This window comes from Rhineura floridana, chromosome 3 (assembly GCF_030035675.1).
Source record: "Rhineura floridana isolate rRhiFlo1 chromosome 3, rRhiFlo1.hap2, whole genome shotgun sequence".
Taxonomy (NCBI): Eukaryota; Metazoa; Chordata; class Lepidosauria; order Squamata; family Rhineuridae; genus Rhineura; species Rhineura floridana.
The window spans coordinates 67070699-67092349 of NC_084482.1; the positions used below are offsets into that span (position 1 = coordinate 67070699).

At 42.1% G+C, this 21651-nt stretch overlaps 1 protein-coding gene across 11 annotated transcripts in view; it reads right to left on the reverse strand.

Annotated features, from left to right (window-relative positions):
- The window catches only part of MYOCD (myocardin), a 400168-nt gene that overhangs the window by 4988 nt on the left and 373529 nt on the right, over window positions 1–21651 (reverse strand). For 10 of the 11 annotated variants that reach the window (XM_061616448.1, XM_061616451.1, XM_061616447.1 and 7 more), the window contains 7 exons: window positions 19300–19475; window positions 15169–15294; window positions 10422–10678; window positions 6620–6773; window positions 4471–5421; window positions 2587–2700; window positions 1500–1557 (listed from right to left, as the gene is read on the reverse strand). In XM_061616448.1, the coding sequence (XP_061472432.1) occupies window positions 1500–1557; window positions 2587–2700; window positions 4471–5421; window positions 6620–6773; window positions 10422–10678; window positions 15169–15294; window positions 19300–19475 (1836 nt within the window). The remainder of the gene's footprint in view (window positions 1–1499; window positions 1558–2586; window positions 2701–4470; window positions 5422–6619; window positions 6774–10421; window positions 10679–15168; window positions 15295–19299; window positions 19476–21651) is intronic. The other variant, XM_061616454.1, reaches the window with a different exon arrangement.

The window sequence follows — 21651 nt, forward strand, 5'->3', positions numbered from 1 at the left end:
AGGAACCCCTCCATGAAAGGAGTGGCAGCAAGGAACAAGGCACAGATAGCCTTGCCCGCATCTTCTATGGTAATTAACCACATCCCCATGGCTATATTTCCCTCTGCCCATGATCACTGAAATTGGGGTGGTATCACCCATGTTCCTCCATCCTAAGACTCCTCCTAAACACCTGATATGGACCCAACAAGAGCCCACCAACAAAGCCTGCTGGAGCCAATTATCCCAGTAGGCCTCTGTGAGAATTGCATATAAGGACCTATGATCACAGTCGAGCAATCTACGCCCAACATCCGTATGCACTTCGCATTAGCAATTTATAGTACAGGTATGGGTTAACCTGTGGCCCCACAGATGTTACTGGAGTCCATCTCCCATCATCACTCACCACTGGCCATGCTGCCTAGGGCTGATGGGAGTAGGGGTCCAACAACATCTGGGGCACCACAGTTTAGCCACCCCTGCTTTAGCATTTCAGCGAACCTTATTGTGGAGAGACAGAATGGAACTAATGGGAAATGTGGTAGTCGTACAGTGTACCCTCTGAAAGCTGATGCCTCTATTATCTTGTCTCAGTAAGGTATGCAGAGATACTTGACTTTGCATTGGTCTTCCTAACCCGCTACACACTGTGACACAACAAGAACACACCCTTGGTACCAATACACATGTCGTAGTAGTCAGAGTACAGATTTCTGTTCCTGAGTCACTCAACAAATTAAAGCAGTTATGTGACTGAATGCAGGCTCTAAAGTTCATTCCTCTTTTAACGTGTTACATTCTGATGGCAAGAGAGCTTAGAGGCAGTGCAGAAATACAAACGTCTGGTAAGGAACAGATAAGCTCAAAACAATTTTTCTGTCTTGTCCCTGACTATGTGACAAAGTTTAATTTGTCTCTACAGAGCCTTTTGACACCCCGTTTGGGATATTCTCCCTGAGCCCATATGCCTGGCATCTGCTCTTACCAGAATTTATTCTTCCTAGGCCTTTTAATTTGGTGTACTGTTTTTCCTGCTGTTTTTATATCTCTTTTTAGTTTTAGTATTTGCATTTTACCTGGACTGTGCTGCTCTGCTGTTTAATTTATACTGCTCTTATTAATTTTAAGCCATCTCAATCTTGGAGACGCAAGGCATAACATTATTAAATAAAGAGAAACAATCTCTGCTGCTGACTGCTGGCTACCAGTAGCAGCTAAGCTCCCAAAGTGGTTCCTGACTGCTGAAAACAAACCCATCAAGAAAATGCACCTTGTGGACAGCACTTTCTTTAATGGGTCATGTCCATGGCTACATTTTTCAATAGGCAATTGGCTTAAAATTGGCTTACTGGGACCAACTGGATAAGGGCAAGTTCTCTGCTTTTGCTGTTTAAGGCAGTGAGGAGAGTTAGTCTATAATGGGAAGAGTCACAGTGTGTCCTCTTTTGTCAGTCAGATGCTTGGATCATGTTTTCTTTGATCAGAACCAAGTGCCTTGCCTTAGAGACATCACCTACCTCCAGTTTCAATAAGCACATCCAACAGCTCATCCATCTGCTGACTTCGGGTCATCTGCTACAGCAAGAAGACAAGTAAATGAAGTTACAAAGTTGGCACTAGAGCCACACACTACAATACTCTAAAAAGCAACTTTGACTGATTGAGATGTCATGTTTTCAGGAGAAAGCTGAAGACTCAGACCTATAAGGAGGATGGAATACTCAATGTGCTCCAGGCTGGTCTGACTTGATAGGCTTCTTAAACAAACAATGATCCCTTAGTAACTGTATGGCTACAGCATATCTCCCAGAATACCTTGAGCAGTTTTTTTGTGAATATATGGGCTGGTATGCATTACAAATAACACAATGTTATGTGCCATTACAGTTCATACACGTCTCAGTGAAATAAAATAAATCTTCCTCTCAAATGGAAATGAAATACTTTCTACTAATCTCTGCTTCATTCAGATGTTCACCCTGGTCTTAATCACGTTTACTGAGAAGGAAATCCAACCACATTCACTGGTACTTACTTCTCAGTAAATACAATTAGGACTGTGGCCTCTCCAGCTAGTTCCTGTTAACACGCACGCATGCACGCACACCTCTCCACTTTGTGTGACCCAGTGTAATCACCTCTTTAGGAAATATCCTACAATGCTCTCAGGTGTATCTACCTGAACAAAGCATTCTGGATTGTGTCAGCCACAGCTGTAGCTTACCAACTTGAGTCATTCACATATTCTGTTTCTTCTAAAAACTCAGAGGTCCACTCCACAGAAATCACATGCCTGTTCTTGTTCACATGGTTACTTAACCCGGGAATGGAAAGTGAAATGTGTCAAGAGTTCCTGCTCTTGCCAGGGTATGCTGACTCTCCCTTCAGCTCCTTGGTCAATGTTTGAACAAATCAGAGGCTGAAGGAATTTGGGGTTTTTAAAAAAATCCAATTAACTGCATATAACCCTTTCTAAATGGTAAATCAAACTTTCAAAGCAGTGAGAAATCTGCTGGTTTCACTCATGTGGGCTCTATGAAGCTACGTAACAGTCCAAACAAACCATCTGCAGCCAAGCATAGTATAGCCAGTGCCAACAGTTACCTGCTTCACAGCATCAGCATAGGGTGGTGGCTGTTTTCCCTCTGGGAGGGCAGCATTTGACTTACAAAAGCTGGGAGACAGAATGGAACACTTCTGACCACCTTGTGCTGGTACCTATATGGGAGCAAAATCAATCACAGGAATCAAGTCAAGCTTGGGACAAGTCTGTGCTCCTCTGCAGTTGCATCCATAAATTTACCTCTTGTACACTGGGGGAAATCAACTGTCAATAAGGTGATCTTGATGCAAATTCTGGGGAAACGGGAAAGAAGTCAAGGCTCTGGAAGCGCAGCTCGCTTGCTGTGCAAACAACTTGACCATTGATAATAGCCCTCCTGGCATTCTGCTTAGGAAATTTGAAATAACCTTGTACCCCCCCACCCACCCACCCACCCACTACAGAAAAAGCACAGCTTCTGACAGTAAAGGATGGCTGGCTTAGGGGATATGCTTTCTTTTGAATGGTTAGGGAAGACTTACAGGGGCTTCAAGAGTGCCTATTAAGGTATACATGGAGAAAAGTTGGTGGAAAATGTCAGGGTTCTTAATGCCCTCTGAACAAGTTGAACAACCCTGTTACACGTATACCATCATCTTTGAAAGGCAGTTAGGTAACATGAATACAAATCAACAGTGGAAGTTGTGACTGAGGCACAATAATACCTGGCTAATCAAGATGCTCCAGCTTACACTTTCATCAACATTTTTCCTTCATGCAAGACTCCCTCCAAATACTGCATAGCCCCCAGGGCAAAGGGTAGAGAGAATGACTGTAGATCAAGGGTGGGGAACCACAAGCCCGAGGCCCAACTGCAGCTCTTCAAGCCTCTTTCTGTTGAAGGCCTTAAAACACTGTGCTAAAAGGACCAAGTAGAAAATGCAGACTTGCAGGTGGACAAAATTCCGCAATGTGTGGCACCTTGCAACCATTTGCTTAATCACATGCTTCCTTTTGACAGCAACATTTGGATTTCCTCTTTCAGAAAGCCAAAGGTCTTTCCCCCCTCAACTACATCACAGACAACAACAGGCTTCAGGACAAGGATGAAATGACAGAGGCTTACTATGATGAGAAACATCATCTTGCCCATGCACTCGCCAGTCCCTGTATCCACCCACCCTTGTCCTAGTATTGGCTTATCCTAGAAAGCTGAGAGGGCTGGTAATGCCAATACTGTAGTTTTGTTGCCAACTGCCAGCAAGAATGAGTGCCTGGTTAAGTAAAGTTTCATACTTTTCCCAGAGCTATCAGGATATAGGATGGCTCAGAATTTTCATATTCTTTTTCGCTGCTCTGCTAAGTTCTTTGGCCATGTGGACATTTTAATTATGAATGTTCACCCTCACATATGCCATACCACCAGCCCAGTTTCTCAACTAAACAAGAAGGGTAACTCTTCTGATTGGGGTTGCACGGCTGAGGTTATTTATTTATTTATTCGATTTCACAGTCTGGGATGCTAATTAGACCCAGCATTATCACCAGAGGCAGAAGCAGCTTTAATGATATGTAGCTTGGCTGATGTGCTAACTGTGCCCTCCAGGAAAGCCTGGCCACGGTGATATATGCTCTAATATTGTACCATTTGGACTCTTGCAGTGTATCATATGCGTGGCTGCTTTTGAAGACTGTTCAAAATGCAGCAGCTAGATGGCTAACAGGGACTGGATGCCTGGAAGAGAATACAACTTGCCAGCTGTGAAACGCCTGTACTGGCGCACAGTTCATTTCTCAGCACAATGCAAAGTGCTTTAAAGCTCTAAACAGCTGGAGGCCTGGATACCATGGGAGCTTCAGTAACTACATCTGCATGAAGTTGTCCAGATCTAACAGCTTTTCCTAACCCTGGGTCCCCTGATAACAACAACAACACGTTTCCTTACTGGAGCTGTTCGCAGGTGGCTACTGGGCTGCGGAGAGCTGCTGCGTCCTTCTCCCTGAGCGCTGGGGGACACAGAGAGGAGGTAATGGCTGTTTGGTGAGGGTGGAAGACTGATGTGTTGTGGACTCTTTGCTGCCTCTAGTGGAGAATGCTGGGGAGAGCACTGTGGGCTTAGGAATGTGGAGGACAGTATGCCATTCTGTCCTGAAGATTCCATGCAATGGCTATTTACAAGTTGGGGCAGCTGAGGTGTCCCATGGTTACCCAACATGTCAGGGTTGCTGGCCTGGGCTTTCAAGGCAGCTTGCTTAGAGGCAAAGGGGCAACTGGATGCTGGGCTTTCTTGCTTGATTGGAAAACCAAAGAAACGTGAAGAGGGCTGCTTCTCCTCCAATCCGTGGCTCCTTTTACGTTTCTGGAGCTGCATCCTCAGCTCTTCCACTTGCCTTTGCTCTTGTTGCAATTTCCAGGTTAGCTCATTGATGACCTTCTGCTTTTCTACCAGCATCTTATCTTTCTCTGTGTCAACCCTTTCCACATCAAGCTGGATGCCAGCTCTATTACCGCTTCCCATCAGGTTTTCTTCACATCTACCTTGCACAGGGGAAGGGTGCAAGACAAACTGTGGGGAAGACATTGGTCCTTCATTGAAACTGTCCGGCAAGGAGCCATTGACTGATAGGTCAGAGGAGGCTGGGGAGATCGGTGGAGTAGAGCTGGTGCTGCCGAAGTGGTAAAAGCCATTGGATAACAGACTGGTTGAGGACTGCGACTGGTAGCTGGAGAGAGAGTTTGTTGGGGTCACTGGGAAGGTGACAGTAGTTATCTCATTGAAGCCAGGCACTGAACCCCCGCTGCACTCTTGGAAGGGCCGCAGACGTTCCATCAAGGCTGTTTTTGTACCTGATACAGGAAGGCCCCTTATTCGGAGCTGCTGTCTCAGCTCTGACACCTGGAATGAAAGCCATTTAAGTCAGTGTCAATATTGCTCTTCAGTTCAACTTTATGACATAGTAGCAACAGGCTTAAGATTGACTCAAATCTAAACCTGAGATTATTTGTGCTGATAAAGATGGCAGAATTTGGGGAGGGTAAAGCTTGGTCTCTAAAATGGCTACTATTAACTGGATTGGACAGAACCAAGAATAGCAGAGTAGAAAGGTGCCTATAAGGTAAGCCCAACGCCCACAGCACTAACCTGTGCTGCTTTGCACACAATTACACTGACATCTCTCATGTCATATTTCTGTTGGCATTGTTTGGGATGTTATGCTCTCTAAATTCAAATTGCATATGTTTATTGTAACAAGTCTGAAGCAGGATTGCATGCCCACACCCAATGCATTTCTGGCCAGTTTTAACACTCATTCAGGTGTAGTTAGAGCAGCATTACTTTAGAAAATGGGAGAAGGAGAGGCTCCCTTTCCAGCCAGTCCTCTTTACTCCCAAGGAGACCTTTTCCTGCCCTTCCCTATGAGCTGCAGCTTTTTTGTTTGGCAGAGGTAAGTCCTCTGGGTGAAGACTATCTCAGCGGAACATCAGAGCTTGTTGAATCCATTGCCTGCCTTCCTGTGAGATGCCTGTATTCTCAAGAACAGCAACAGCCTGAGGCAAATGCCTGTGTCTATTAGTGCACACTCAGGGACTCAGATTAAGATTCTAGTTGAAACTGGCATCAGCTTTAATCATTTGCGTTAATTTTTTTCTAAATTTAGTGTTTTGGTTTGTATTCATAAGCAGCAAAGTTATTGAAAGAAAAGTGTGTAGAAGTGGACTCTCCAACTGTTTTCAAACAAACTAAAATGTGGGATTTTATTAGTTCTAAGGTTTGGAAAGTAATATGTTGCTCTCTTCTATGCAGTCTACTGACCCTACTTGGTCAGTTGACCGTATTGACAACTCTACCGATTCAATCTATGCAATATTTGAATTGTGATTAATTTGGAATGCTAGAGTGTTTGTGTGAGTGTGTGTGAGTGTGTGTGTGTGTGTGTGTGTGAGTGTGTGTGTGTGTGTGTGTGTGAGAGAGAGAGAGAGAGAGAGAGAAAACACCGTATGTTTGCTGGAAACAGACATTCCCTCCACATGTAGTTACATAGTGCACACAGGAAGCTTAATTCTTTGCATCCACTTTTTCACATAACACTTACTTTTAGGTCATCCAGATTGGATGGAAGAGGACCTGGTTTGAGAGACGAAATGCAGGATTGTCCTGAAAAGGTTCCCTTCCCAGGAGAAAGAGGGCTGTTGGCGACTGTCGTTGGGGAAGAGCTTGAGGTTTTGGCCATTTGCTCATTGGGTTGCCTAAAAAATAAAAGAGGCAGAACTTTTGTCTTTTTCCCCATTTATCATGCTGTCTATGCAGTCTAAGACTGCAGTCAGTCCATATGACATCTTGCTCTTCACTCATCTGATCCAACTTTATAGTTTAAAGTTAAACTTGTTCAAAAATCATTTTTTTCTAATAAGGGCTTGTTCACACACACAGCTTATTTCACTATAGCAAATCTGCCATCTGATCTCCTTTTGAAGCTTTTTAAGAACCTTTGTAGTGTAACCTCCCACTTACTACGCTGAATTCCATACAGATCTGGTCCTCCTTTCAGCAGAAGGGCCAAAAGGGCTATTCACTCTGTCTTTCCATGGCTACATCTCTCTCTCTATTTATTTTATTTATTATTTGATTTATATCCCACCCTTCCTCCCAGCAGGAGCCCATTCTACTACATTCACACTCGTCTGTCATGCTAGCGTTCTTGTGCACATGTGCAGCCAGCTACAACAAACAGCTCACCCTCCCTATTGTCCTCCCTGTTTGTGAGGGAAGAGCTCAGGCAAGTGAGAGAGGGCGGCCAGTGAGCAAGCCAAGGTTGCCTGAAGCAAGCCTACACTGCTGCAATGGGAGCCAAACTGAGGGGAAGTCTGGATAGGCTGTGGGGAGGTGCTGGTGATGCTGCTGCCATCGCCGCACCAAAAAGGGGGCTAGGCAGGCCACAATTTGCCTGGACAGAAATACCTCCTTTGCCACATGGAGACTGCCTCTCAAGCTGGACCTCCCCTGCGGTCTGCCCTTCAACACAGCTCGGTTCCTCTTTATATATCACAAGCTGAGCCTTGCCTGTTCACCCCTCCTTGTGCCTCAGTCCCTTTCCTTTCAATTATATATCACTTTATATACACGGGGTGTTGTTCTTCAAATGGGGCTGCAGAACAGAAGTGACAGTATGTATGTATGTTTGTGTGTATGGCAGAAACACATATGAAGTTATATGTGCACACATGTAAGAGAAAGGGGCTGTGCGTGTGCATGTGTGTCTGTTCTGTGTGTGTGTTTGTGTTTGCGAAAGAGAACTAGAAAGTTAAAGGGAAGGAGTGTACCCAAAGTGAGTTTCTTGACTTGGGGGAGGAAAGTGGAGTGTTATTAAGTTAGACCAGAACAATGTAGTAGGAGGATTCATGATAGGGGTGGGTGGAAAGTGGGATGTACCAGAAGGGGAGGGATAAGGAAGGAGAAAAGGGAAAGTGGGGTGTACCAAGGATACAAATTTCGGGGAGGGAACTAATGGGGATGTACCAAATGGGAAACTCTGTGTGTGTGTGTGTGTGTGCGTGTGTGCGTGCGTGTGAAATATCCCAAATAGTGAGTGAGAGAAAAACAGAAGGGAAAGGAACAGTACTAAGCAAATCATTTGTGGGGTAGTGGAAAAAACACAGTGGAAGGGGGAAACACGCTCTGCACATATTCAGAGGAGCTTTTTTAGCACACAGGGAGCTTTGCCAGGTGTCTTGGAGGTTGGCAGAAAAGGAGATGGAAGGAGAGGAAGTGGACAAGGTGCTCTCTACTGTGAAGCCAACCACCTGTCGATTGGACCCTTGCCCATCATGGCTCATTATGAGCTGTGAAGAGAGGCTGAACGAAAGGATCAAGGCAGTGGTAAATGCATCCTTGGAAGAGGGTGCATTGCCATCAGCCCTCAAGGAGGCAGTAATAAAGCCCATCTTGAAAAAGTCCTCCTTGGATCCCCAAGAGTTGAATAACTTCCGTCCAGTCTCTAATTTACCATTCTTGGGCAAGGTGATTGAGCGAGTGGTGGCCAAACAGTTACAGAAAAGGAGATGGAAGGTTAAAACGGGTACAAAGTGGAGCTGTAGTGTATAAGAGAGAAGTGCCTTTAGAATGGAGTTGAGAAGGTGAAAAGGTGGCTTAGTAATTGCATGGGGTGGGAAGGGGAAGGTCTAGGGGTTACATGGGGGTTGGTAAGAAGAAGCGAGCAGGGCCTTGGCCCCTTGTGAACAATATTTTCAAGAATTTAAAGGCAAAATAATAGCATTTTTGTAGCACTTCAAAACTGGAGATGCTGGCAAACCTTTTCATGGTTGGCCCCGTATACAAGCTTTTCAGGTTCATAACGCTTATATCAAGGAAGACATGAGCATTACAAAAACCCGAAATTCTTCTCAGGGTTGGAGTAAAATCTGAGCTAGAGAAGAATTCCTGACTTACCTATCCAGCCCCCTGATCTGGCTTCTAGATGTCTATATCCTACCTCTAGGAACAGACACACCATGCCTGTGAATGCTAGTTGTTGGGGGAAACAGTTTGAGGGCTATTGCCCTCATGCCCTGCTTTGGGCTTACCAAAGGGATCTGGTTGGCCACCATGGGAAACAGAATGCTGTACTTGGTAGGCCTTTGGTCTGATTCAGAAGGGTTTTTCTTATGTTCTTAAATCCTCCTTCTCACTCCCTTTGAGCAAGACATACCTGGCTAAGACAGCAGCAACCCACCAGAGGAAGAGGGAAGAGTATACTTAGAAGAGAAGTCATGGTAGTCATTGGAGAATGTAGTTTTCCAAGGAGTAAGGCCATGGAATGCCAATAGCCCTTGGGAATAAGACATTTCGCAAGGTTCACCACACTGTTTCTTCTAAGAGGGGAATGAGGAACAGATCAAATCTCCCTCCTTCCCTTTTATGGCAGCTGGAGTGCCCAGCCATTAGGTCTTATTTATGATATCTATAGACCACACTGTAAGAGGATATTTTCAGATTGGCTTACAGAATAATGTTTATTTGTTTAAAGGGGATGGGATTGGGTCTGTATGGATTATTCCCAACATGGGATTGGTTTTGGAAAATAAGTCGAGCTTTTTCTGGTTATTTGTGGAAATAGTCCCACTTATTTGTTTGAGCCTTGAAGACCTGGCTGGCCTATGGGATCCCTGGGGTGGGTTAGCTTTTAATAATGTTATTAATCAGAATTGTAGTGTTTAGTCTAATTATTGATTGTGGCTCTCATTGTTTTATATTGTATTTTATTGTATTGATGTACGTCGCCTAGAGTGGCTGTTAATTCGGCCAGATAGGCAACTCAGAAATAAAATTTTATTATTTATTATTATTATTGAGCCAATCTGCTATGAGCCGGAGTGGGGGGTCTCCCATCTCTCTCCAAAACCAGGAAACACAGTTGGATTATAAAACAAACAACAAACTGTGTTCTGTAAATGACAATGACTATATCATACTGCCTTCCAGATTCTAGAAAGCCAACTGTCCCTGTTCAGCCTATGCCAAAGTACACTTCAGTCAGAGGTGCTAAGTAGATGGTGGGGTGGATGTTCATTCAATAAGGCTAAAATGCTTGCAAGCTTGCTTTAGAAAAGCCCTCTGTGAATGAGGCCCTGTACACCAGAACACACTTGGTCAGGGTTACCACATCAACACCTTTGAGCTAAAGGGTACAATCCTGCCAAAGTTTTAATTCTCAGTGGAAGAGTTGCATGCATTTAATGGGGGAAAGTCTCTTAACTGTCCTAATTAATTAACAGAGCTTAACAGTTAATGGGCTGGATCACGTCCCAAATGCATTGTGGTAAAGAATCATAGCTTTATCACAAAAGCAGGGCAAGGTGGAAAAATCACTCTAGGAAGTGTTTCCATTACCAACTCACTTCAGGTGGATGGAATGGGACCCTGGATAGCTGAAATGCTGCTGATGCCGGTGCTGCTGTTGTTGGCTGAGGATCTGGAGCTGCAGGAAGAGCTGCTGCTGCTGCAAGAGCCTCGCATAGGCCGAGTCCATGGGAGGAGGGGACTTCTCAGCTTTCTGATCTGGGGGAATGTATTGGTGATACTTCAGTTTCTTCACTTTGGGCTTCAGCTCCTTGGGCTTTTTGTGGCGATTCTTGTTCTCATTTGATGATTTTGACTAAATGTGGCACAAACAGAAATTCAGTTAAGAGTAACTTCAACATAGAGTCTTACCCAATTATTTAAGGTGACCTGTGTCATTTGGAAACTTTAGTGAGCTATCATGCCTAAGGTCTGCCTGCCTCTCTGAAAACTGGCAGTTACTCTGGGAACCCTCAATAAAATCCTGTAAGCAAGTGGAGATAGCGTCAAGATTGTGTGAGAACACAAGAGAGATCACAGCCAGTGTCCCTTCCTACTACGGTTGTCAGAGGAATCTGTTGACAATGGACTATCACGCGAATTTTCTTCCATCCACCCATTCGACACCCATTGCAGCACAGACTCTTGCTACGAAAGCTTTTCACTTTAGTTCTCTGCAACAAACTTTAAAAATAACATGCACACATTATACATAAATATATAAAATGCTTTGCAATATACAGTACATTATTTATGTATTTATTAATGCAGTGGTTCTCAATCTTTTTTTGCCATGGACCGCTTGACAATTGCTGATGGTCTTGGCAGACCATGTGATGATTTTTCTGCCTACTGCAGCAATTGTAATACACTGCTGTATGGTTTTTAATTGTACCTTTACTGTTTCTCTTATTTCTTAGATTGTATTTTAGAGTATTACAATTTGCATTCCACAGAATTCAAACTGAAATACGATATAAGAAATAAAAGCAACTTAAGTATTTATTAAATTTGTTAGTCGCTTTTATTCACAAAATTGAACCCAAATTGACTTACAAGCAATAAAAAAGTTAAAACCAGTGTAAAAACTTAAACAAAACAAAAAGTTAAAAACACACAATTAATGGTGGAACTACCCACCCCCTAAAAGAGGTTACAACATGAAGAGCCCTCCAAAAGCCCTCCAAAATTAGGAGCAAAATGCCTGGGAGAAATGTTTTTGCCAATAACTATACAATCAACAAAAAACAACAACAAACAAAAAAAAATTATATCTACCCTTTTATAATTTTTTTTAAAAAATGTTTGATACATCTTTTCTGATCTGTTAACTGTGAAGTTGCAATTTTGTTTTTGTTGTTGTTGTTGTACAATCAAAAATAATAAGGATATTTAATGCGGACATGCCATGGACCATTTGAATGAAGTTTGTGGACCACTGGTGGTCCATGGACCAAAGTTTGGGAACCCCCGCATTAATGTATACAGCTGCCTTTTCATGTTTCTTGTTTCTGAAGTGTTGTTTGTTGTCTAAGGCAGCTTATATGCACTAAGACTGCAATTCTAGCCATGTCTGCTCCAAAGTAAATCCCAGTAAACTCAGTGAGGCTGACTCTCAAGCAAATGGGATTAGGATTTCAGCCTTAATCTGCTTCCTATTGTGAATTTTAAAAACCAATGGAATTCATCGTTTATTGTTCTTTTTACATGGGAAGAACTTATCTCTCTTGTTACTTGTGGATTTTTTCTGCACTACTCAGTAAGGAGTTATCCACATGGGAGCATAACTTCATGCTAAACATGCTGTTTTGACCTCCGTTTTCTGTTTGCACCGTCTACAGTAAGGGATCAATGCCAGCTGCAAACATGGTGTTTTCTAGTCACGCTTGAAGGGAAGCATCAATCACGCAGTTTCCTAAAGACCATACCCTCTAATTTAATATTCCCACTCCCTCTCGTTACCTGGCAACTGAGCATGCTCAGTTTATTCTACCAGTAAATTTCATTTTTTTAAAAAACAACCTAGATGTGTGACTATTTGTATTTTCACTGGTACAATACAGATGAAAGACAAATCTTTGTTTGAGCCAGAGCTTGGAAAAGTTACTTTTTTGAACTACAACTCCCATCAGCCCCAGCCAGCATGGCCACTGGATTGCACTGATGGGAGTTGTAGTTCAAAAAAGTAACTTTTCCAAGCTCTGGTTTGAGCAGTGTTATGCTTTTGTGCAGAAGTTGGGGGGAAAGGAAATAAAGGGACTGTTTGCAGCAACATAAAAGAAGCTTACAGAATGGGAGAGAGAAATGGAGTTTCTCTTCATCACACAGGAAATGAAATGAAAGAAGGGCGGAGGAGGGAGTTGGCATGGAGAGGGGAATGATTGACAAACCCACCTAAAAGCATCAGAGCACAGCATCTGCAGAGAGATACAGAGTGGAGACATTTTTTCCTTCCCTTATCAGAGGATTGAGTTAGTATGGTTTTATGGGGGGGGGAACTGTGTGATAGCTTCTGTTTGCCAGTAACATCATGTAAACCATGCAAATTAAAAGGGGATGCAAGTAGCACCAGACACACAGTAAATCACCATGTGGATAAGCCCTTAAAGTCTGAGCCTCTTTGTCAAAGTGGGGAGAACCATCTGGATTGACTGTCCATTGTTGACCACCCTAAATCTTTGTTTTAAAAGTAAAATTCCTTTCCTTCTTGCCCCCTGGTTTCATTGACTTACAACTAAACTTGAATGCCTAAGTGACGGAAATGAGATAAGATGACAAGTTTATACTGAACTGTATACTATGAAACTGCAGCTGGAATGGCTGCAATTCTAACCCCACTTAACATGGGAGAAAGCCCCACTGAATTCATTGGGACTTACTTCGAGTAGACATGGTTAGGTTTGCAATCAGAGATGGCTTTGTGATGGACCACCCCTCTGGAAATTTATTAGTTTTGAAAGGGAATATACAGGGAAGCTAATTGATTTGTAAATACCTGTTGATGTCTGAGATATGCATGTAAGTTTTGTGCTATGTAAAAATGTGTTTAAAAATACAAATATTTTTGCATAATTGAACAACACAATGGAATACACTAAAACACTAAATGCTGTGGAACAGAAAATACCAGCTGAAAGTGCAAATCAATATCAGAGGAATGTTCATACAACCTACTTTCCACTTGACCTTTTCTGGTTGAATACAGGAACAAAATACACAGACACCACATCAGTTGCAAAGGGCATGTTTATATATTTATTAGGCATACATTCCTTTTAAAATAGTCTGATGCAGTAATCTGATCCTTCACCAGATGATACTCCCAAGCATTTTAAAATGATATGCACCTAATAATACACAAATACATGCTTTACAATTGGCATAGCACTGATGTATTTTGTATTCACATACCCCTGCCCAAATATAAAGTCTCAAAGTGTAAGATAGACCTAGACCCCCCAACTTCATGGTGCAGCCCTCAGGCAGCCCACTTGGCAACTGTCAAGGCCCCTCCTCCCAATTTTTTTAAAATTAAGTTTTAGGGTGGGGCTAGACAATGTGATGCCCTTCGGATGTTTTGGACTATAACTCCCATTATCCTCAGCTAGCATGAACAATGATGACAGGAGTTGCAGGCCGTAACACTTGCAGGGCACCATATTGTCTACCCCTGTTTTAGGGCCTTCTTTCTTTTTTTACCTTGGGTAGCATTGAGTTGGCTGGAAAGCAAAGTACAGGCATCAAGCCAAGCCCCTCTTTCTCCAGCATGCCTCTGGTCCCCCCTTCATAGCAAAAAAGAAGGAAAGCTGGAAAGGGCAGTGCTTTGCCTTCCAACATCCCTCTAAAACTCAAGAAAAAGGGGACCAGCCCTGTTGCTGCCCTGTAGTGACCAGGAAGAGAGCGCTTTGTCTATTTGGAAGGGCAGCGTTCTCATGGTTGTTTGGGGGGAGGGATTTATTTATTTGTTTATTTATTACATTTAGACCCCACCTTTCTTCCATCATAGAAACTCAAAGTGGCATACATGTGGTTCCCAGGCAGTCTCCTATCCAACCACTGACTAGACCGAGACCTGCTTAGCTTCAAAAAGGTGGTGGCCTCATGTGCCTTCAGACCATAGCCTGGAATATGTGTGTGTGTGTGCGTGTGTGATTTGTTTGCAGGAGTGGGGGCTTGTTTGCTTTTAATTTTTTATTATTATTTAACAGAATTTGTATATTTAATTGTAAAATCCTCAAAGTGTACATAAAATATAAAATACACATTAAAATTATCAATAAAGTCAGAGTTAACTTACTACCTTAAAAACAATCATTTTTTTTTTTTTTTTAGTGGGGTGATCTAAGCATTACCAGTTTTCCTTCTGTGAAATGGGTATTTTGTAGTGTACATGACAGCTTCATCTGTTTCCAAATATGTCTCAAGGCCCAAAAAACAGATGGACCCCTGAGACAAATTAATGAGCCACCTACCTTAATATCCTGTCTGCACTATGGATGGAAACAACTTGGCTTTGATTAATAGATCTGTTCATACTGTGTCAACTTGCTTCTTTTGTTTATTTCATGTAATTAAATTCACCCTAGAATTCAAATGGACCCAATTTTGTAGTACAAAGGGGTACAGCCTGGATAGGTTGTAGCAACTCCATCTCCAAATAAAGCTAATCCCAGAAGATTCTGTGATTCAAATTCCCTAAATATCTAAAACCAGTTTTTTTTATTGCAGGTTAGTGCAAACTATTGTCTAGCCAATAGGTAATGTTAACCATTTTTCTTCCTAAATAGCAAGAGGGTAGAATCATACCTTTGCAGATGGAGTAACAGAGCCAGGAGGTGTCTGCTGCCCATTCAGCTGTTTAGGACTTTCTGGCTGGCTATTTCTCAGAGATGCTGAATCAACTGTATCATTTTCAGAACCAAGGGAATGATCCTGAAATCAGAATATTTATTGAATAATAAATATATATACATGATATTTAATGAACATCAATATGCATACTTTCAAGAAGCCTATCCACTTACAGACAAATACAGAAATGGGCAAAACAATGGCTCAGTATTAGTTATCTTGGCTTTCTTCAGTCCTTTAACTAGGACTGGTTTATAGATTATTTTATCAGTCTGAGAGGGAAATTTCATCTAGTGATTCTATCTAGAGCAGCATATCAACAAGCCTTTTAAGTAGAGACCTTATGCCAGTCTGTGTTTGTGTTGGAATTGCTTTTTAAGATGTTTTTAAAGCTTTTTTAAAAAGATATTTTAAAGATGTTTTGTTTTAATATATTTTAGAGTGTTTTTAGTGTGTTTGTCGCCCTGGGCTCCTACTGGAAGGAAGGCCGGGGGTATAAATGTAATAAATAAATAAATATAATATGGACGTTTCCTTGGCAGCATACTGAAATCTCCAGCCAGCCTTCAACAACCTGGTGCTATTGTACTACAATTGCCATCATCCCATGCTGGTAGGGGCTAATGGAAATTGTAGCCCATAATAGCTGGAGTATATTATGCTGGAGAAGGCTGTTCAACGCAATTAAAAGGATCTACATGACAAGCCACAGTAGATGTTAAAGCAATGGCATGGATTGCCTGACACAAGGAGGCCTTACACAGGAATTTTTACATGTGAAATGGGCCTAACACTGAGGTAGGTAGAAGAAATTGATGACAAGCAGTGAGAGCAATGAACTATACTCCTGAAGTCTGAGAATTACTTGACCTTAAAATGGCTAGGTCCACCAAATGATAAATACAAAGCTCTTCTGTAACACACACTCTAGATATAAATATGTTTTTTAAAATACAACAAAATCTACCTTGGAGGCCCCCAATTTCTCAATCTCCATCATAATCAATCAACATTTTTGTCGGTGACTGAGAACTCCCTGCTATGGTGTTTCTACACAGCTGAGGCCAATCGTATTTATCAGGCTGGTGTTATTAGGGAAACCAAATGGATGATCGCTTGGCTCCCTGCCATAAGTGCTTGGAAAATGGAGGTGCCCTATGCCAAGTACACTGTGTAACAAAGCTGCCGGAATGGAGGAAGGCAGTCGAAGCCAAGAATATGTCGTGTTCAGGTTAACAGTGGCTCAGGATCCTTTGCAGGACACCCCCGTGTTTTATGTAACCCACCAGAGGCTGACCTTACAGCTTGCTTCCTCCATAGGCTACACTGCCCTCAGAGAGATTTTGGCATGCATTGCATCTTTTTACCCACAACTGGTTCTTCTTTTGCTCCTGGAGGAGAGGAATATTCCTCCTCTGGCATTAGTCATTTTTTTCCAATAGAATTTTTTTTCTTGCATTCTTGGTTCAGTATTGGATGCTGACTTAGGGTGACAGCAAATGTAAAGGTTTATAGCAGTGGGGGCTGATTTGGAAGCGCACTCACTGTGCTGAATCCACACATGTACCTTTTCTTTCCTGGACTGAGCTTAGTTTTGCAAGTCTGCAGACATTAACTGTGCTGCACTAACTAGCTGGCACCCATGACATCACCAACAAAACCTCAATCATCAGAGCAGTTTTACATTTTAAAATTTCTTCTTTTCTCTCCTGTAAACACGCACCTTTAAAAAGTTTCTAAAGCCCTCCTGAAGTAATAGGGAAGGGGAAAGACTGATGGCTGAGCCTGTGTTCAGTCTACTGGTATGAATATCTGCCACTTCAGTGAAGCCAGGAGGAATCCAAGCTCACCTTGCAACTAAGCGGTTTGCTGTAAACTCTTATTTTATTATCTTCACCTTTATACATGCTCCATAGAGTTCTAATTTTCAGCAAAGCTTCCTGGGTCAGCTTACACAGCCTGCAAGCTGTCTGTGCTACTGTTCTGTTTATGCTTAGGTTGGCTCAAAGGAAGACTAGAGCACACCACAGTATTGGTCTCCATTGTTCTGGATCCAGCCTTTTATGACGTCCTTCACAGCTTGGAACCACAGTATCTTCTCATATGTACCGGCAATCATCGGAGACTCTTCACTGTGTGCCCTCAGAAACTGAGATAAGGTGGGTGACCACACATTAAAGGGCCTTTGCAGCAGTGGCCTCTTCCATGTGGAATGTGTTCCCCAAAGAGGTTTGCCTGGTGCCCACTTTAATGTCGCTTCAGTGCCAAGCAAAGACCTTTTTATTCTCACTGGCTTTTTAAATCTGATTCTTTTTATCCCTGTTTTTAGATGGTGGTTGTGCACTGCTGGCATGGTTTTAGTTTTATTTCTACTTTGTATGGATTGTTTTAATGCTGGTTTTTAGAATTGCATTTTGTACTTAACATTTTTATTGTTTCCAATATACTTTATATGACCCAGAGAACATTAAGTAAGAAATACAGTAAAGAAATAATAAATACATCCAGCTAGCAACCTAACATGCTGCCTAATCATCAGTTGTTCCAAACTCTCAGCGATGTGCTAAATAAATCAATATTATGATTCCCATTTTATATATCGTGACAGATCCCAAAAGAAGTGGAGACTGAATCCAGCTCTCCTAGTTTTGTTCAGACTACCCTCCAGATCATGCCAATGAATACAGACTACTTTTAAGGATCACTGGCTGGCTAAATGGAGCCTTGGCAGCGGAACTAAAATTCAAAGCTCAAAGATTACCAGTGTGATTGATTACATGAACTAAACCCAGTATCTGAATTCCTGGGAGTGGAAGAAAAAAACTGATAAAAAGCAACTAGTAGAACTTCTCTATCAGTCTGATATATATTAATTATCACTCTAGTAGATTAATAGTAAGGAAATTCCACCAAACTCAACAGAGCTTATTTAGTTGAAGATATGTTTAGGATTGGGCTTTAAGACTGTCATTAATATGTAGAAGGGAAAAGCTGAAAGCACGAATCACATCACCAAAAAAGAGTTGTCAAACTCTTAACCATTTTGATAGGCTAAAGACAGAGGAGGAACACCGCCTGCTCATGTGCCCTATATACAAGGGGGTTAGGGTTAGGTACAACATGGTGAAGATGGCATCATAATACCCAGCAACTAGACAGCAGGCCAAAATTGTCAAAGGGACGCAGAGCGTAAACTCCCAATGTAGTATTGCTTTTTAAGATGTTTTAAAAGCTTCTTTTTTAATATTTTCAAAGATGTTTTCTTTTAATATATTTTAAAATCTGTTTTTAAGGTATTTTTAGTGTTTTGTTTGCTTACCTGGGCTCCTCCTGGGAGGAAGGGTGGCATATAAATTTAATAAATAAATACATAAATAATAGACGAAAAGAAATGACCACTTATTGCTAACTTAGAAATAGTCTTAAGAACTGATTATCTCTAGACTCTGTCATGACACCTACAATTCCTTGGAAATCTGGAAAAGAGAGGGAGTAGTAACCTTCATCCCACTACATGCCCAAAGCCTACAGACAGTTCTCCATGCAGTCATCACTTCCCCAGAGGATGTTTTTAAGTTGCTACCACACAGGGGTAGCCAATGTGGTGCTCTCCAAAAATGACCAAATTTGTTAAGTGCAAGGACTCCTTGTGATGTGGCCTTGTGTCCCCCCCTCCCCATTTTCCTCAGGGCAGCCCCACAACTAGGAAAAGCAATGAGCTATTTTTTCTGTTTATGTGCTTAAAGGAAAATTTCAAAAGCTGCCCTGGAGGTGGAGGCAACTCATCCATACAGGGGACCCTTGGCACAAGATGATCCTATGGGGAATGCCTTTTGCTCCTTCCCAGCAGTATTCCTGGGAGTAGCTCTTCACAGGAGGACCTAAACTGGAGAGTCTTCTCTGACTTGGACTTTAACCAAAGCTTGTTTCCTTACCAGCATCTCTAGTTTTTCAACTGTGTGTTTTAACTCCACCCAGACCTAAGGATAGTGTTTTTTTAAATGCAATGCAGTGACTTCTCCCCAATATGGGATGATTTAATTGAACCAAAGTCTCATGAGATCTCAGTAAGAAATATTGTTTTACCTGAGTTGTCCCTGACATTGTCGGTAACACGGCTTCTGACATTTTGATCCCTGTTGCTGATTCTGTGGATCCCTGGGAATCCTCACTTCTGACCTGCTCTGGGGACATCCCATCATTGCTACTATCTTCTTCAAAAGCAAAAGCATCTGATGATTTGGAGAAGTTTGCCTGCGTACCTTACGAAGGAAGATAAAAGAATCCATGATGGACTATCAAGAGAACTGTGAATGGCAGTGAGTTTTCAACAAATGTAAAAGTAGCAAAAACAGGCAAGTGACTGATCTTTATACATGGAAGTATACACAGGTGTACATTTTTTCTTACTGTCAGCTCTATGAAGTTGTGGATTGCTCACCACCAAAAGCAGTTGCCTATGCAGCAAAGTTCAACATGATTGCCAAACAGTCAGCTGAGACCTTTCCTAGAAAACCTAGAAAGGGATGGGGTCCTAAAACAGCATGCTAAGAAAATTCTGAATTCAGCAACTGGCATAAATTACACAAAAATGCATAGCACTGGCCACACAATTTATTTTATGCTCTTTCATAACATGGACAGAGATAAAAACCATGCTGAGTACAAAAGTCATTTCATCAGGCTGCAGCAGAGGGGGAGATGAGAGGCAGGGCCATTCCATTGGCTCTGCTGAGAGAGAGAGAGAGGAGAGAAGGGGGGAGAGAGAGAGAGAGAGGAGAGAAGGGGGGGGAGAGAGAGAGCACCTCTGAGAGAGAGAGCACCTCTATCAGAACCATCTCTCTCTCATCCTGCCAGCAGCCATTCCACCAGACTGCATCAGAGGGAGAGATGGAAAAGGGGCTACTCCATTAGCTCTGCTGAGAGACTAGCTCCTTTAGCCCTTCTTTCCCTAAATTGTTTCATCCTACCTGGCCCTTATAAACATTTTGTAACTAAGAATGGATGCATGACTTTGCTTTTTTCCTCCTCATTCCTCACACCTTCTCCTTCCTCCTTTTGTGTTGGGCATTTTAGATTATAAACCTGAGGGCAGGGACTGTCATGTTTTTTAAAGAAGTAAATCTGTAAGCCTCTCTGAGATCCTTTTCTGGTGAGGTGTAGGGTAAAAATGCTCTAAATAAATACATCCCAAGCATTGGTTACTGATAGTATCACCCTGCCTCCTACTAGATTCTAGTTCTGCAGAACACATATTTTAACTTTTTTTTACAGCTATGAGGATCTTTTTTGTTTTTAATTGTTTCTAAATATGTTCATCGTGACTCTACTAGAGATACTATATTTTGTGATATGTGACAGTTTCCATCCATTATTCTTCAGACCCTTCCCCTCCTAGATAACAGATCTTTAAGAAATCCAGCACCTTCAAGGACAGCATCATTAGAAGGCTCTTATTTTTATTCCAAATTTTCATAATAATGAAGAATGTCACTGGTATCCCGGATTTTGAAATGCACTGTCTCTTTAAGTTCAGTTTATTTGTTTAAAAATATAGATGCTTATAAAGTGGCTAATCTTCTTCAGACTGAGGACCACTTTGACCTATGGCTAACCCTCCAGGGCCACAGGACAAAGTGGGTGTGGCCAAAATGTAAAAGTGGGTATAGCCATTTAATTTCTTTCTTAACAAAGGACACATTTTGGGAGTCTTTGAGGGGATATCACAAAAACCTTTGAGCATCCCAGAATCACAGCAGTGGACTCACTGGAGCGGCCAGTGATAGATAGCTAGACAGATAGCTAGATAGATAGCAGAGCTTGGAAAAGTTACTTTTTTAAACTACAACTCCCATCAGCCCCAGCCAGCACTGGATTGGGCTGATGGGAGTTGTAGTTCAAAAAAGTAACTTTTCCAAGCTCAGATAGAGAGAGAGAGAGAAGCAGTCAAATGATTTTTTTAAAATGACAATTTTGGGAGAGTCTTGGCGGGGCACAAAAATACTTTTAGTGGCCATATGTGGCCCTGGGTTGGCCACACCTGTAAAATACAGCTCACTACAGATGAGAATATTCCAAGACGCTAAGCAAGAATGTGCCCCCAAATAATTCATCAACTCCGTTAATAAACTTCATGGTTCTAGACTAGAGTGACATTTTTAAAAATGTCAACCAGAAAACTACGTTAAAAATACAGTAAAAGGTTTCTTTATGTGACCAATTTTGCTTCCCCAAGAATCAACGTGGCTTATGCCAGATGATGCTTCTCTGCCACTCAGCATATTCAAGGAGTTCTGGAAAGTGTTCCAGTGCAATATCCTGCAATCTAGCAGGCAAAAGTGCTTGACCCTTGGCTTTTGCAGATAAGTAAAGTGCTGGGAAAGACAGGCTCTATCACAAAAGACTGGAAGGCAGAGAGTATGCAGTGGAAGGAAGGAA